The following is a 12,790-nucleotide window of genomic DNA, read 5'->3' as shown; positions in this document are numbered from 1 at the left end:
CCTGAGTTGCAGTTTAATCCTCGTTTCTCTACGGTAGTGGGAAATCTTGATTCTTGCTGGAGAAAAGTCAGCATAAAGTGACGGGACTCTCACCGCATCCGTCACTCTGAAGTGAGATTGCTTGACCCGTGGTGGTAAATAACTGGTATGTATTGTCTCACATCCATACTTGGCTCATCATCTTCTGTGCTTCATCCAAATGTACAGCTTGATTGTTGCACAACCACCAGTAAATACCTTGTGGCATAGTCTGTGAACACGGGTAGATGCTTGTCATATCCGTAATGTTTGCTGGTGACTTTATAGGAGCCTCGATGCAGTATCCCGAATAGGTACACCACGGATTAATTTATTTGAAAAAGAACACCCAGATTCCGCAAAATATGTATTTGTGTATTGGGGTGTAGCTATGCCCTTGAGATACCCCCATGAGTGCTGTCTATTCTCGCACTTGAAACAAGAGAATTATATTACATGTAACTACTAAATTGAACAGTGTCCGATGACTTTCCGTCGTGTATCTCATCTCAATCCGTACCTATCGCAAGAGAGCACGAAGCTACTCTATTGATCATCTCTTTGATGTGTGTTGGCTCTTCGTTATTTCTTCTTCCATCATCATGATATTACGCCTTGGTAGACTGTCGTTCCAAAACAGCCTGGTAGCCCGCAACGGCAAGAATGGCCGCTTCCAGGGGAACAAGCAGCACAGAAAGCACCACGCCAGCCTGGTTCTGCTTGCAGAGAGTGCCAAAGTGCGGCTGCATGGTCATGGGGACATCGTTCCAGCGGCATGTCCAGCTCTGGAGGTTGTCCACTGTGGAAGAAGCATTGGCGGCGTAAAAGAGAGACATGGCAACGAGGGAGGCAATGAAGGCTGCTGCGGGAGCGGCGAGGCTGGCGATGGCGTGAGGGCCAGTAAGGCTTCGTAGCTGCATTGCCAAACACGTTAGACAAGTATAACAAAGAAGATTGACAATAAATACTTACAGCTTGAATCTTGCTAAAGAGGAGAGACACGATATTGGTCACGGTAACAACGACTCCTCCAGCAACCAACGCCGCGGTAGGGCGCAGATCAAATTGAGAAGGCCATAGAGGAAGATAGAAATCAGACGGGAGATATGTCTGGTGGTAGACCATCAGGCTGTTGGCCGAAACACCTAAGACGGTGATGCCAGCCGCCAGGGCCAGGATAGTGAGAGCAATCCGTCCGCCGTGGACGACGTTGATCAGGCGAGTGTTGGATTGACGCTGGGCCTGCAGCTGGAGAGATTGGGCCTCGACTTCAAACTCGGAAGAAGAGAGCTCGTTTTTCAGACTAGAAGACATCTTGGGGCTGGTGGATGGGGGTATCATTTGGCGAATCAAGTCAAACCGGTGACGAATGCCGAAGGAAGATCAACAACACAAGGGAAGGAAAAGGGAAAAAAGACGAAATAGAACCCTGAAAAGGAAAAGGAAAGGAAAAGGAAAACCAAATTGTTTGGACACGACCTGTTTGCCACAAAACAAAATATCCACGAAATACAGCGGGAAACGCAGTGTAAATGTACTCGTAGCTTTTCAGCAGCGTCATGTCCAGGCGCTTGGACAATCTCCGATGCCCTCACGGACGCGAAGTCCAGCCAATGGGCGCGTATCGTTTCGAGGCCCGAGATGCAGCCCAGATGCAACTTTTTTGTTTAGGCGCGCCCATCTCTCTGTCCCGTCCACCATCTCGCCTATCCAGAGGGCACAAATCTAGGGAATCGCGAGACGGGATTGGCTGGATTGTGTGTGAGTAAAATCCGGGGTCACATAATGTTTCCTGGGCACGGCGCTTGGGCGAAGTGCCGGGCCAATGAGAGGCCGGGCGAAGATTGCCGGAAATAGAAACAATGGTTGTATTGTTTTTTCGTTTCTAAGCAGACGGGCGGCTAAAATGCATGAAAGCTGCTAGATGAAGATGGTGTGCTACTGTACGGGGTGCATTGCCGAGATCAATCATGTTTGCCGCTTCTTCTTCTTATCTTGGCCTTTTCTTTTTTCACTTTCCTCTATTATGAGCTTAATGTGGATGTGATGATGGATGGTGGGTGCGGCTGGTGAGGATACTAACTTAAGGGAGTAGAGACGAGGGAGTAAGATTAAGGCTTCACTGTCGCGCGCGCCAAAGAGGCTCAAATTACAAGTACGTATGCAAGGCAGTAAACCTGATGCAAATGAAGGGCTGCAGCTCTTGTTGTGCTCCATTCACGCTGTCCTCAGCCTGCTCTCGCATCAATAACAGATAGATGCGGTTGAATTACTCTGTCGCAATCGACTAGTATTTGCGAACGAGGAGGCATCATCCAGCATTCACAACTATGAACGATAAATTGCTATTCCACCATCGGGAAATGGGAACGGATACAATATCCACATAGCTCATTGCATCTACATAGCAGCACAACACTCGTCTTGGGCGAGTGTGTGTATTGGCTAGCTCATCTGTCTACTAGCAGACAGAAGCATCAACTTACCACAACGGCCAAAGCGCTGTGGAGAGGAAAACGGTGAGTATGGGATTTCTGCTACCGGCATGGAAAAGTGAGCATGCCAAAATCCTGAACAAAGGCGACATTTGCGCGGTCCGGCCCGCACAGCAAATTAAAGCATCACCTCCACTTGCTCCGTATTATGCTGGGCATCTTCCACTCCTCTCTCTACTCGCTCTGTCAGAGGCTCTCCTCCATCTCCGCTCACCGTGTTGTACTGCTACAGGTAGTACTCCAAGGCTCGTAATACTGTACCAAAAGCACCAAGAAAGCACAGATAGATTACTGCTCCGTCCCAGCACCACTAGTAATTCCAACCTAGCTGTTCAGCTGCCACCAGAACCCTGCGGGTGGGGATTCTGCCTCTCCTCGGCTTAGCCTGCGGATGGAATGTCATTTGTACGACAGGGGAGGGTGTGGACGAAACGAATCAAAAGAAGTGCTTGGTCAAGGAACAGGCTTCTACTGAGATACGAACAGACAAATCTCAGCCCTGGGGGCTGCATGTATGGAGTCGTGTGTGTGAATGCTGCGTGGGGGATGGCTATCGGGACAAGGCTTTCCACACTTGGCAGAAGGGAGGAGAGTCATGGCGAGAAAATGAGCTGAACTGGACGTTGTTTATGCGCTGCCGGTGAGATGGAGTCGTTTAATATATTTTAGACGGCTTTTTGAGGCTCAGCTCTGGTGATAGACTGCGAAGCTGAAGGTGAGAGGCGGCGTTGGGTTGGTTAGTGTACGGTAGATGTTCGTACTCGTAGTGTGTCGGGGGCATGTCCAAGGGAAGGGCTATCTGTCACATTCGGAATGACTCGCCAAGTTGCTGCAGGTGAATGAACCGGGCTCATGGGGGAAAAAGCAAGAAAGGGAGTAAGGAGACTAAGAAAAAAAGAGGGAGAATTTTGATAGAGTATTGAGAGTAGCATGGAATTTGTGGCTTTTTCTCCAGGGTAAGGACGGGACTTACACGCACTCTTGGCCTACACTACATTTTCGCGTAAAGAAGACTACTTGTTTGATGGATGCCTAGAGACTTAACTTCATTAAAACTAGTAGTAGAATAGATGTTGTTGGTTAGCGTGAGTAAGTGAAAGCAGAGAGAGCAAAGGGGCTCCGTACTCCTCAATGCTAACATCACTCGGTTGTATCGTCTATCACAACAAACCTAGGTCACGCCGTGAGCCGAGACAACAATGAGTGTCCATCGTCTCCATCAAGCCAGGCTGGGATAACTGAGGGGTAAAAACGTCCTGAAAACTTTGGTGGACATGGACCGAATCTATTGACAGAGATAGTTGCTCTGTTTGGTGTATACTGCTACCGTGTGTTGGTTGCTCGCTGTTCATCCCCAAGGGCCCCTTGTCCACCGCTTTGAGGCTGAAATGGAGGCAGCAAAGACGCCTACTGAGCGGTAGCCCTCTTATGTGATTCGTTGGTAAACGAATTCGAAATGTCACTCGATGCTATCCTTACATGCTGGCGCCCTGAAAGAACAGGACGTCTACTACCTCACCCCCAGCTCACCACCAGATTCATCTCACGCACTGCATCAACACTCACGACGGCTTCAGAAGGGCACGTAGTGTAAATTGCATTCTCGCAAGTACCCTTTTTCATTGTCTGCCTAGCATTTTAGCTTAGTCGACCGTCCACGCTCTCCTTTCCCAATTCGTTCGCTACCTTTCTATTTTTTATGATAGCACGATAGCTCCTAGATTCGACGGAGACGGATCGTCGAGAGCGGATCCGCGCCGGGGGGGTCGACTCTCTTGAAGGGGCTAGCAAAAGGAGACTTTTTGATGTTCGGCGATTTCGTAGAATGGACCCCGAAATCTAGACTGCTTTGGCTTTGCGCTGCCGTTTGTCTCACAGTATGTGTTCTTGCGAGTATCCTCTTTCACCCGCTGTATTTTTTCCCCCTCCAAATGGGATGACCGCTTGCCAGGGGTCTGGTGGTATAACCTGCATCACCTGGCTGGTTATCAGTGCCATAGAAAGAAACACACATGTAACCTTGCCCTTCGTATATCAAAGACATTTACCTGTAATCGTATATCGCTGCTACCACAGCATCCATATCATACTACCTACTTGTATGAGTAGTAGTTGAGACATGTCTGCGCTAACCCTCAAGCCGACCAGACCAGCGTCGCGCGTGTCTCAGTTCTCGGGAGCTACCGCCTCTCTCCCACCAGGAAGCCACCGGCCGCTCATGATCGCCGCCGCATGTAAGGGAGGGGACGTGCTTGGCTTTAGCAGCGCATGAAAACATCGGACTTTATCGACTTGACATGCCCACTGTTGAAGCGGCCGACGGGTCCATGTCCACCGCTGCCTGCGGGTTTCTGGACGTCCGAATATCTTCGGATTGCAACATGGCAATGATCGGCCCCAGCCTGGTGTTGCACAGAATAGCTTGACAGTTCTGGTGCTTACCTAGATGGAGAGCCCCAACGCCAGCGTCGCATCGTGTTAATCTATTTGGACGAGCTTACCAACTTACATGCTGTAGCTACGGAGCATTACATTACTTGCATGGAGTTGACATACACTAGAGCACTAGATGGAGCGAGGCAGAGCGGAGAGATTCCGCGCCCTCTCGGTGTGTGGCAGCATCCAACATTCATTTTCATTTACACGGTGAATAATCGCCAAGTCTTTTGACATGTGCATCCCGCTGCATGGTTATGTTGTAATCGCACAAGACCTAGCCTTTCAATTTCCAATCTTACGGCAGCCTCTAGAAAAAAAACGAAAGACAAAAAATTTCGCCCAAGTTGGTGAGAACAAAAGAGCCTGAGCGGTCGGTCTGGCATGTGTGTCTCAGACCTTGACGTCTGCGTCTGGATCAGGATCCCGCGTCCTGGTGTCTGGGAAGCTTCACGGCGGCTCAATGACGGCACAGGCAGACAAGAAGACATCTTTTCTATCCCTTTCTTCGTCATTCGTTTCAAGCAAAAGGGCCTCCAACATCAGCCCTGTTGGCACGTAGATGTGCGAGTGTGTTGCCCGTGGACGTGAATTGCTGCCTTTTTTCTAATGTCTCACCTGCTGTGTACGAGCGCACGGGATGAGCAGGGCTTGTTACTAGCTAGATAGCCAGATGCTGTACTCGTAGGTCAGTGCTTGACGCATCGGTGACACGGGATGCATGTTATCGTGACTGGAAAACGCCACAAGGGGGACATCAAGGTGCGCAGAGCCTGATTTTGATGCTGTTGGTAGTCAGTCAGTGTTGATGTGCATTGCGTGCTAGTTTGGATGCAAGTTGTGTTTGCCTCGATATTTTGCTTGTTCATGTTTGCTGGAGCCTTCGTTATTTTCGCTCTGAATTCATGTCCACTACACGTAAATCACCAAATACCATGTCCAATATCACGCCTCCAAAGCTCACTTGGACACCTCCAGATCAATAACTCCATCTACCAGGTCCTTACCTTAGCTGTACCACGACCCCCTTCAAGACCATGTCGAGGCTAATACACGGCCCATCGTCCTGGCCCATGGCCGAGCAGGGGTCACCAACTTTTGGGCCATCAAAGATCCACCGGGCCAAGGCCCCAAGCAATTTTGCACATCACTGGATTTGATATCCCCTGGCGGCTCATCTTGCTTTGGGCTGTTCGTACAGGCACAGAAGTAAGACACAGATTGTGGCTGGTCGGAGGTTAGGCGTCTGATGGCCGATGCGCTGGAAGGGCAGAAGAAGTCAATTGGCTAGAGTGCAAAAGTTCTTTTTTTTTTCCCCAGTTGCTGTTATGTGATAGTAACAAAGGACCTGTGGTGATACGTAAGTGGTTGTAAGTTGTAGCTCTTCCCCACGTCTATTTCCGCTGTTAGTCCAGAGAAATTGAATTCATGTTCCTATAACAACCTGTACGCCACTTATTTGGAGGAATTAGTGGCGTATAGCATCGGACTTTAGGTAGAATCGGTACTCGTAGTAGTAGCTGTAGCTGTAGCAGTTGTTAGTAGTCCCCAGTTTGCCTTGACAGCTTACAGCTTGTCAACAGCCTTCAGTTCCGTCCATCTGTCCATCTGCCGGTGAAATAACAACTTACCAACCTCAACATGCCCTCCTCCTTCTCCTCCTCCTCCTTCTTGAGACACAACCTCACCTTGACATGTCTCACAGTTCATTGACCTTTACCAAATCTGGGCACTGCATTCGAACCCTGCCCGCAGCCGCCACGCCGCGTCGGCGCCTCTCGCCTTGCCCGATCCAGGGTCGCCTTTTCAGCCCGTCTGAGACCCCGAGCAAGCGACAAGGGGGGGTGGGAAAGACAAAATGATTGCCACTAATCTTTTTTTCTCGATGGGCGCTCGCAAAATCCGATTCCTCCACCCTTGGACCTGCCCCGGCGATCGAGCGGCGTCTGCTGCTGCTTGCTGGTGCTGCTGTGCTGCCAATTTCACAATCCCGATACTACATGTACCATGGATGGCACACCTACAGTACTCGTACTCTAGACTATTACAGCCTACTGCTACTAACACAGAGTATCAATCTGCTTTAGCCCACCCCCCATTGACGCCTGGGTTCCTGTCCCTCTCGTACTCGTATGTATCAAACATGTTTCCCATCCGTAGCTCTATCGAGCGGAGAGCAGCTAAAACATTGTTTCCATCTACCTCCGAGGTACCCACCCGCTCCCCCAATTGACTGACACCCCAGTCGCCCGGACTGATGCAATGGTGGTCGCCCATGCTCGGTATGCAGGCCGGGGCGATGAGGGGACCCTGGCCTCGCCTTGCCGGAACAGAGGAGATCCGAGAAGACGCCAAGGGGGAGGAAAAGCAAAAAGTAAAAAAGAAAGAGAGCTGGAGCTGTCAATCTGCGTAATGAAGTCACCCAGCCGCGAATGACGACGGTGGGTACATGTACGGGCCAGAGTTGCTCTAATTGAAGCCTTGCCAGTGACGCTCGTCCAGCAGTCCATGAAGCCCCTCGCTCCAGCCTAGATATTCTTCCTTTCTTTTTTCTTTTTTTCCTCACACGGCAGTTATTATGACGAGCTGAATCCTTTGCAGTTCTATCAAGAGCTGAACCAAAAAATCTTATATAGCCACAGAGTGCCTCGTCTTACTACTGCTATTCACATCACTGATTCACTGATCACTGAACACTGCTCATTGGAGCTTGTGCCAATCTTGCTCTCTTCCCCCCCCCCAAGCTCAGACCTCCTCCTTACACCTCTATACGCAAACACCCTCTCTTCCCCACGCCCTTTACATCGTTGGCCGTCTGTATACACCAAGCTCCCACTTCTAGTAGCCGGTATCCCAGGTACCTGCTACAACTCTGTGTTCTTCCAAATACCTGGTCGGTCGTTCCTCATCTTTGTCGAACCCCCTCCCAGCAACTCCCTCCAAGACACCTGCGTATCCATCTACGTGAAATATCCACATCCAGTGCTACCTACTTCAACCTAGGCACAGACGCTACAGAGCTCGAGAGCTGCTTCATCCTTGACGCCACACGAACCTTATTTCCTCGCTCCTGGTTCAGGTCGAACATTTACTGCTACGATACGTACCTTGCTGGGATCTTATACGATTCGGCACAAGCTTGACAGGCACGGGAGGTTCCTTGCTCTGCCGTGTCAAGGGTCCTCCGGTTGTTGCATCACTCCCGGCTCTTGGATCTGGGGCATCTATATATAAGTGGCCTTTGCCTTGCCTTGGTGCTTCTTGTAGATAGAGGCAACTCATCTCTCCTAACCAACTCGACACATCAACATCTTCTTTTACCACCATAAGCAATGCGGATCAGAATTCCTGGGACGCGCTCTCGCGCCTCTTCTCCTCCTCCTCGCAGGACCAGATCGCCGGGCATCCCCATCTTTGGCCTCTTGAACTTCATTGCCTCTCATAAGCCCACAAAGCAGCAGCCCGACACATTTGTACGTCCAATAACCTTTGTTTGCTTGCTTCCTCCATCCCATCCTCTCAGGCAAGACCTCTTCGGCTAACACCTCTTCTCATATATAGCACCCCTTCTCCAGGCTCCCAACAGAGCTCCGTTTGAAGATTTGGCAATTGAGTCTCCCTAGCCCACGCCTCGTCTCCGTCCAATGCGGCGTCGACATCTCGGCCTTTGCCAGGCCTCCCCCAGACAGCCCGGAGTATACCGGGTGCACATCGCCAACTCGCATCCCAGTCAGCCTCCAAGTCTGCACCGAATCCCGCGCTGAAGCTCTCAAGTCATACCAACCCAGCCTTGGCTTCTTCCGTGGCGATGGCCTGGTCTACTTCAACTACGACATCGACATCCTGTACTTTGGCCCCCGCGAGGGCTTCATGGCCGCAGACTCGCAGTTCCACACGTGCATGATGCTGTGTGAGCCATCGGAGCTTGCTCGTGTTCGTCGTTTGGCCGTCAACGAGGCCTTGTTCCGGCTCGTTGGTGACACGTACGAGTTCATGAGTGCTACTAGATTTACGCTGGAGATGCTGAGACAGGTTTCCCAGCGCATGAAGGGCCTGGAGGAGCTCATCCTTGTGCCTTGGGACGAGGAAATGGTCGAGGAAAGCCTTGTGCGCGAGCGTTTGACCAAACAGATGGAATCGGCTCTGCAGAGCATGAAAACGGAGGTCGACCCGTCTTGGCGAGCGCCGCCATGGAAGATTATTCCTTTGAAGGAGCTCCCCAGCATGATTGATTGAATGATCGATCCTGTTTGCTGGCTTGAGCCAACAGACGCTATATGCAAGAAATCTAACGTCACGAAGCACACTGGAAGCAACATCGCCGCATATGTATAAGTTATATGTACTTACACACACACACGAAAATGTGTCACAATACGCAACAGGGTCTCAGGCATCACTTATATAGTCTCCCTCGGATGGGACACAAACCTCTCTCAGCTTCATGGACCCAACAATATGTATGTATTAGGAAGCTTTGGGCGAAAGAGAGATGGAGGGAGAAGGGCAACTTTATCGGCCTGCTGTTATGCCAAAAGAAGCATCGACATAGGCTGCTGATGCTACATGCACCACCACAAGCCCGGCCGCGAAGGCGCAGAGAATGGTGAAAAAGGACCCGACGGGGCATTTCGAGCTCACAAGAAGAATTACTCTTCAATATGGGAGTGATCTTTGGTGCATTGAATTGAAAGAAGAATCAAGGCTAATTCCTTATTTTACATGGACAATCATTGGAGGAATTGGGCATTTCAAAAATATACTATGGCTACGTGCAGTAGCACAATGAGATTAATGGGGAGCTAGGAATATAAGCTCATAGATTGATGTAATAAACAATATTAAAAAGAAACATAATGCTTATGAATTGGTCAACACTCCTTTCGCTAGATGATTACAAGGCTAATAATTCAAAACACCAACTCTAACATGTGAGATATGCAATAACTATCCTTCATATCCATACCAAAAATGCAACAACGCCAATATCCCAGATCGTATAATGCTATATCAACTGTTCGGAGCATCCGTCAGATCGATAAACGACACATCACTCCATCTAGTAACGCCAGCTCTAATGCCACGGTCCTGAAGCGACTGCACTTCTCGCGAGATTCTCTCTTCATATTCGTCCTCATTAACTTCAATCTCCTTGAAGAAGCCAGCCCCGTTGGGGACGTATATTTTTTTGCCTGGAGCGGGACCGGGACTGTTATTGCGCTGTGGCGGAGGAATGCGAGTCCTTTGTTTGCTCGTAGTGGGACGAGATGTACGTGGTACTTCGGGACTGCTGGATAGTATAATCTCGACTTCCTTTGTCATTGTTTTCGTAGTAATATCCTCTCGGCTGGAGTTTAGGTTGTATATGCTACCCTTGCTGCTTTTGGATGAACCAGGGCGACTTGTCTCTGACTGAGGCAGTTTTTCTGTAGACATGTCCATCGACATCTGTCTTAGCTCTATTGCTCCTTGAGATGTCTTGTGATGAGATGATGTCTTTTGCTTTGGTTTCGTGATCGAAGAAGAAGCCGATATGTCGTGCTCACTTCTCACCCGCGATGAAGCACCCGCCGCAAGAATCGACCGTATTGACTTTGGCATCTCGCCATTACGACTTGCAGAGGTGGTTGTTGTAATGGGCGACGACGGCAAAGATCGTGAAGGTGGCGATGCGCTGCCGGTAGGGCTGGACGAAATGACGATAGCCTCGAAAACTCCTGCATCGTCATGACGCCTAGTTGGGTCTGGTGAGCTGGTTACTGTCCAACGGTCCAAGCTAGGAGGTGCGTTGGGCATGGGTTGCTTACTGGACCGCCGTAGTGATGGCGGTGTTTGTGGTCGGCGTAGTTGGCTCGGTTGAGGAAGAGGAGGGAGATCTGGTTCGCTAAACTCATTAACCTCACTGTCATCCTTGTTCGAGTCGGAGGCAACGCTGTTGGTAGCTTTCCCCTGAGTTTCCACTGCCTTGGTGATGCGAACAAAGCTGTCAATAGCCCCATGAGGCATCGTGGCATCCTTTTTCGTCTTTGATGTTGTTGCCTTCTTCTTCGTTGACTTTTGTTTTTTGCCCTCCTCCCAAGCTTGGACAGATCTTGGTGCAAACCTTCTGGCCACCTCTTCTAGAACCCAAGTGAGTTCTGGTTTTGTAATATCAAACGTCTTCCCGACACCGCCCTGGGCGTCCTCAAGGTTGTCTGGAGCTGTTCCAAACTCTTCATCGCTATTGAGAGCTAGGCCGCTCCGAGCATATGTAATTTCCTCCTCCACTTCATTTGATATATCGATGGGCACGATTTCTTCGGGGATATAAGCGAGCCGTAGTTCGGACGTGCTGTCTGTGCTGAAATGGTTCCGACGGGCTGATATTTTCTTAACAAAAGCGTCTCCGTTAACGCCGTCCTGATACATGCGGTTCACAAACAAGCCCTCGCTGAGCACACGGATGAATTTGATTGCGCCGATGCGGAAATCCCAGTTAAATGTCTCCCTAGTAAATTCCCTTAGGCCATCCAACTGGATTTCCCTGGTTTCTTTTAGCCTTTGCCTGACCACTTCCAGCGTGGACTCTGGAGATACCACTGGATGGGTGTAATAACGAAGCACCTCTACGTTTGGGAAGTCCTCCGGAATGTCTAGGGCCTTGTGACGAGTGCGGAAATATTTGCTTGCATTAGTTCGAAGCTCGTGCGTCAATGACTTTTTCCACTGGCGTAGACCTTCTGTATCTGAGGCTCGAAGTTGACATAGAGATGTCCCAAAGCCAGCCTTGGCGGCCTCACATGCAACTTTTGGTCCACAGCCAGGCACTCCCTCCGGGATATAGTCGCCGCCACTCATAAGGGCCACCAAAACCATTCCCTCTCGATCGAGACCAAGGTTGGCCATGTTCAGATCGTTGACGTCGTACATGGAGACGTGTGTTGGCTTTCCGTTCTTGCCCTCGGCCGACCAGTTCCGAAGCGTTCGTGTGCATCCAAACATGATTGTGTCCACATCTTCACTCAGTACAGCATCGACAATGCCGTTCTTTTGTAGAAAGGCACATTCAGCCTCGGCCTCGCCTGGTGCATCGTGAACTACGAACCCAAAGAGCCGGATAAGCCTCTTTGCGTGAGCCGCTGCGAATCCATCGCCCCGGCCGGATCGCCTATGACGTTTGAACTTTGGTTTATTAGGGCCGTCGAAGACGAAAATTGGCTGGATTGGCGTGCCCAAAAGACGAACAAGTCGGTAGAAGAGGGTTCGGATCGCGGGGTTGGTGCCGCCTGATTTCACGATCAAGTCAGACGGAAACTTGCGTGAAGATGGTTATTTTGAGGCTTGGCAAACTTACCGCGAGCAGCTTGGTTTTGGAACTGCCAGATAGCAATGTCAATAGCAAGGCGATAGGGCCGATTGTGCTCCACGAAGCTGTCAGATGCAAGCTTGGACAGGGAGATCCTCTTGCCAGGGCCTAGCTCTCGATATATCCTGCACAGCGTGAGCTTTTCTATCAAGTAAATGCAGATGCTTTCGATGAAGAAAAAGAAAAAGAAAATTAAGAAGAAAGAGACACTCACCCTTTGATCCCCATTGATGCCCTCTAACAGCTCCCACCCTTGGCCCTGTCATGAGCTGAGAAAAGCTGGATTATGGAGATGTAGCAGGAATGTTTACTTGCTGAAGCCGTGACGACAGAACCAAAAACATTGGGCTCGGCCGGGGTGCCTTATCGATATCGGTGGATCGGCGCTAGCAACACCCGCCTATTTTCATAGGACAGCTTCTCAGACACTTAAACAGAGCGATTGAATTGCCATTCAGGCCTGTATCGTGATTCGCTCAGTGACCAAGAAAAGGAG

General features: G+C 50.1%; 3 protein-coding genes across 3 annotated transcripts; 1 reads left to right on the top strand and 2 right to left on the bottom strand.

The window, feature by feature from the left end:
* Positions 1-626: 626 nt before the first annotated feature.
* T069G_06628 (uncharacterized protein) lies at positions 627-1,332 on the bottom strand (the record flags this gene model as incomplete). Its single annotated transcript, XM_056173838.1, has 2 exons — positions 627-932; positions 991-1,332. The coding sequence occupies 2 exons, from the start codon at positions 1,330-1,332 to the stop codon at positions 627-629; spliced, it is 648 nt and encodes a 215-aa protein (XP_056027417.1).
* Positions 1,333-8,281: 6,949 nt separating this feature from the next.
* T069G_06627 (uncharacterized protein) lies at positions 8,282-9,185 on the top strand (the record flags this gene model as incomplete). The annotated part of the gene is made up of 2 exons (XM_056173837.1): positions 8,282-8,422; positions 8,511-9,185. The coding sequence occupies 2 exons, from the start codon at positions 8,282-8,284 to the stop codon at positions 9,183-9,185; spliced, it is 816 nt and encodes a 271-aa protein (XP_056027416.1).
* A 774-nt stretch (positions 9,186-9,959) lies between these two features.
* Positions 9,960-12,522, bottom strand: T069G_06626 (XPG i-region domain-containing protein; the record flags this gene model as incomplete). The annotated part of the gene is made up of 6 exons (XM_056173836.1): positions 9,960-10,451; positions 10,503-11,674; positions 11,729-12,025; positions 12,104-12,214; positions 12,283-12,419; positions 12,509-12,522. The coding sequence occupies 6 exons, from the start codon at positions 12,520-12,522 to the stop codon at positions 9,960-9,962; spliced, it is 2,223 nt and encodes a 740-aa protein (XP_056027415.1).
* Positions 12,523-12,790: the final 268 nt, after the last annotated feature.

This window comes from Trichoderma breve, chromosome 4 (assembly GCF_028502605.1).
Source record: "Trichoderma breve strain T069 chromosome 4, whole genome shotgun sequence".
Taxonomy (NCBI): domain Eukaryota; kingdom Fungi; phylum Ascomycota; class Sordariomycetes; order Hypocreales; family Hypocreaceae; genus Trichoderma; species Trichoderma breve.
The sequence above is the reverse complement of the archived record's forward strand: the minus strand, read 5'-3'. Positions and strand labels throughout refer to the sequence as shown.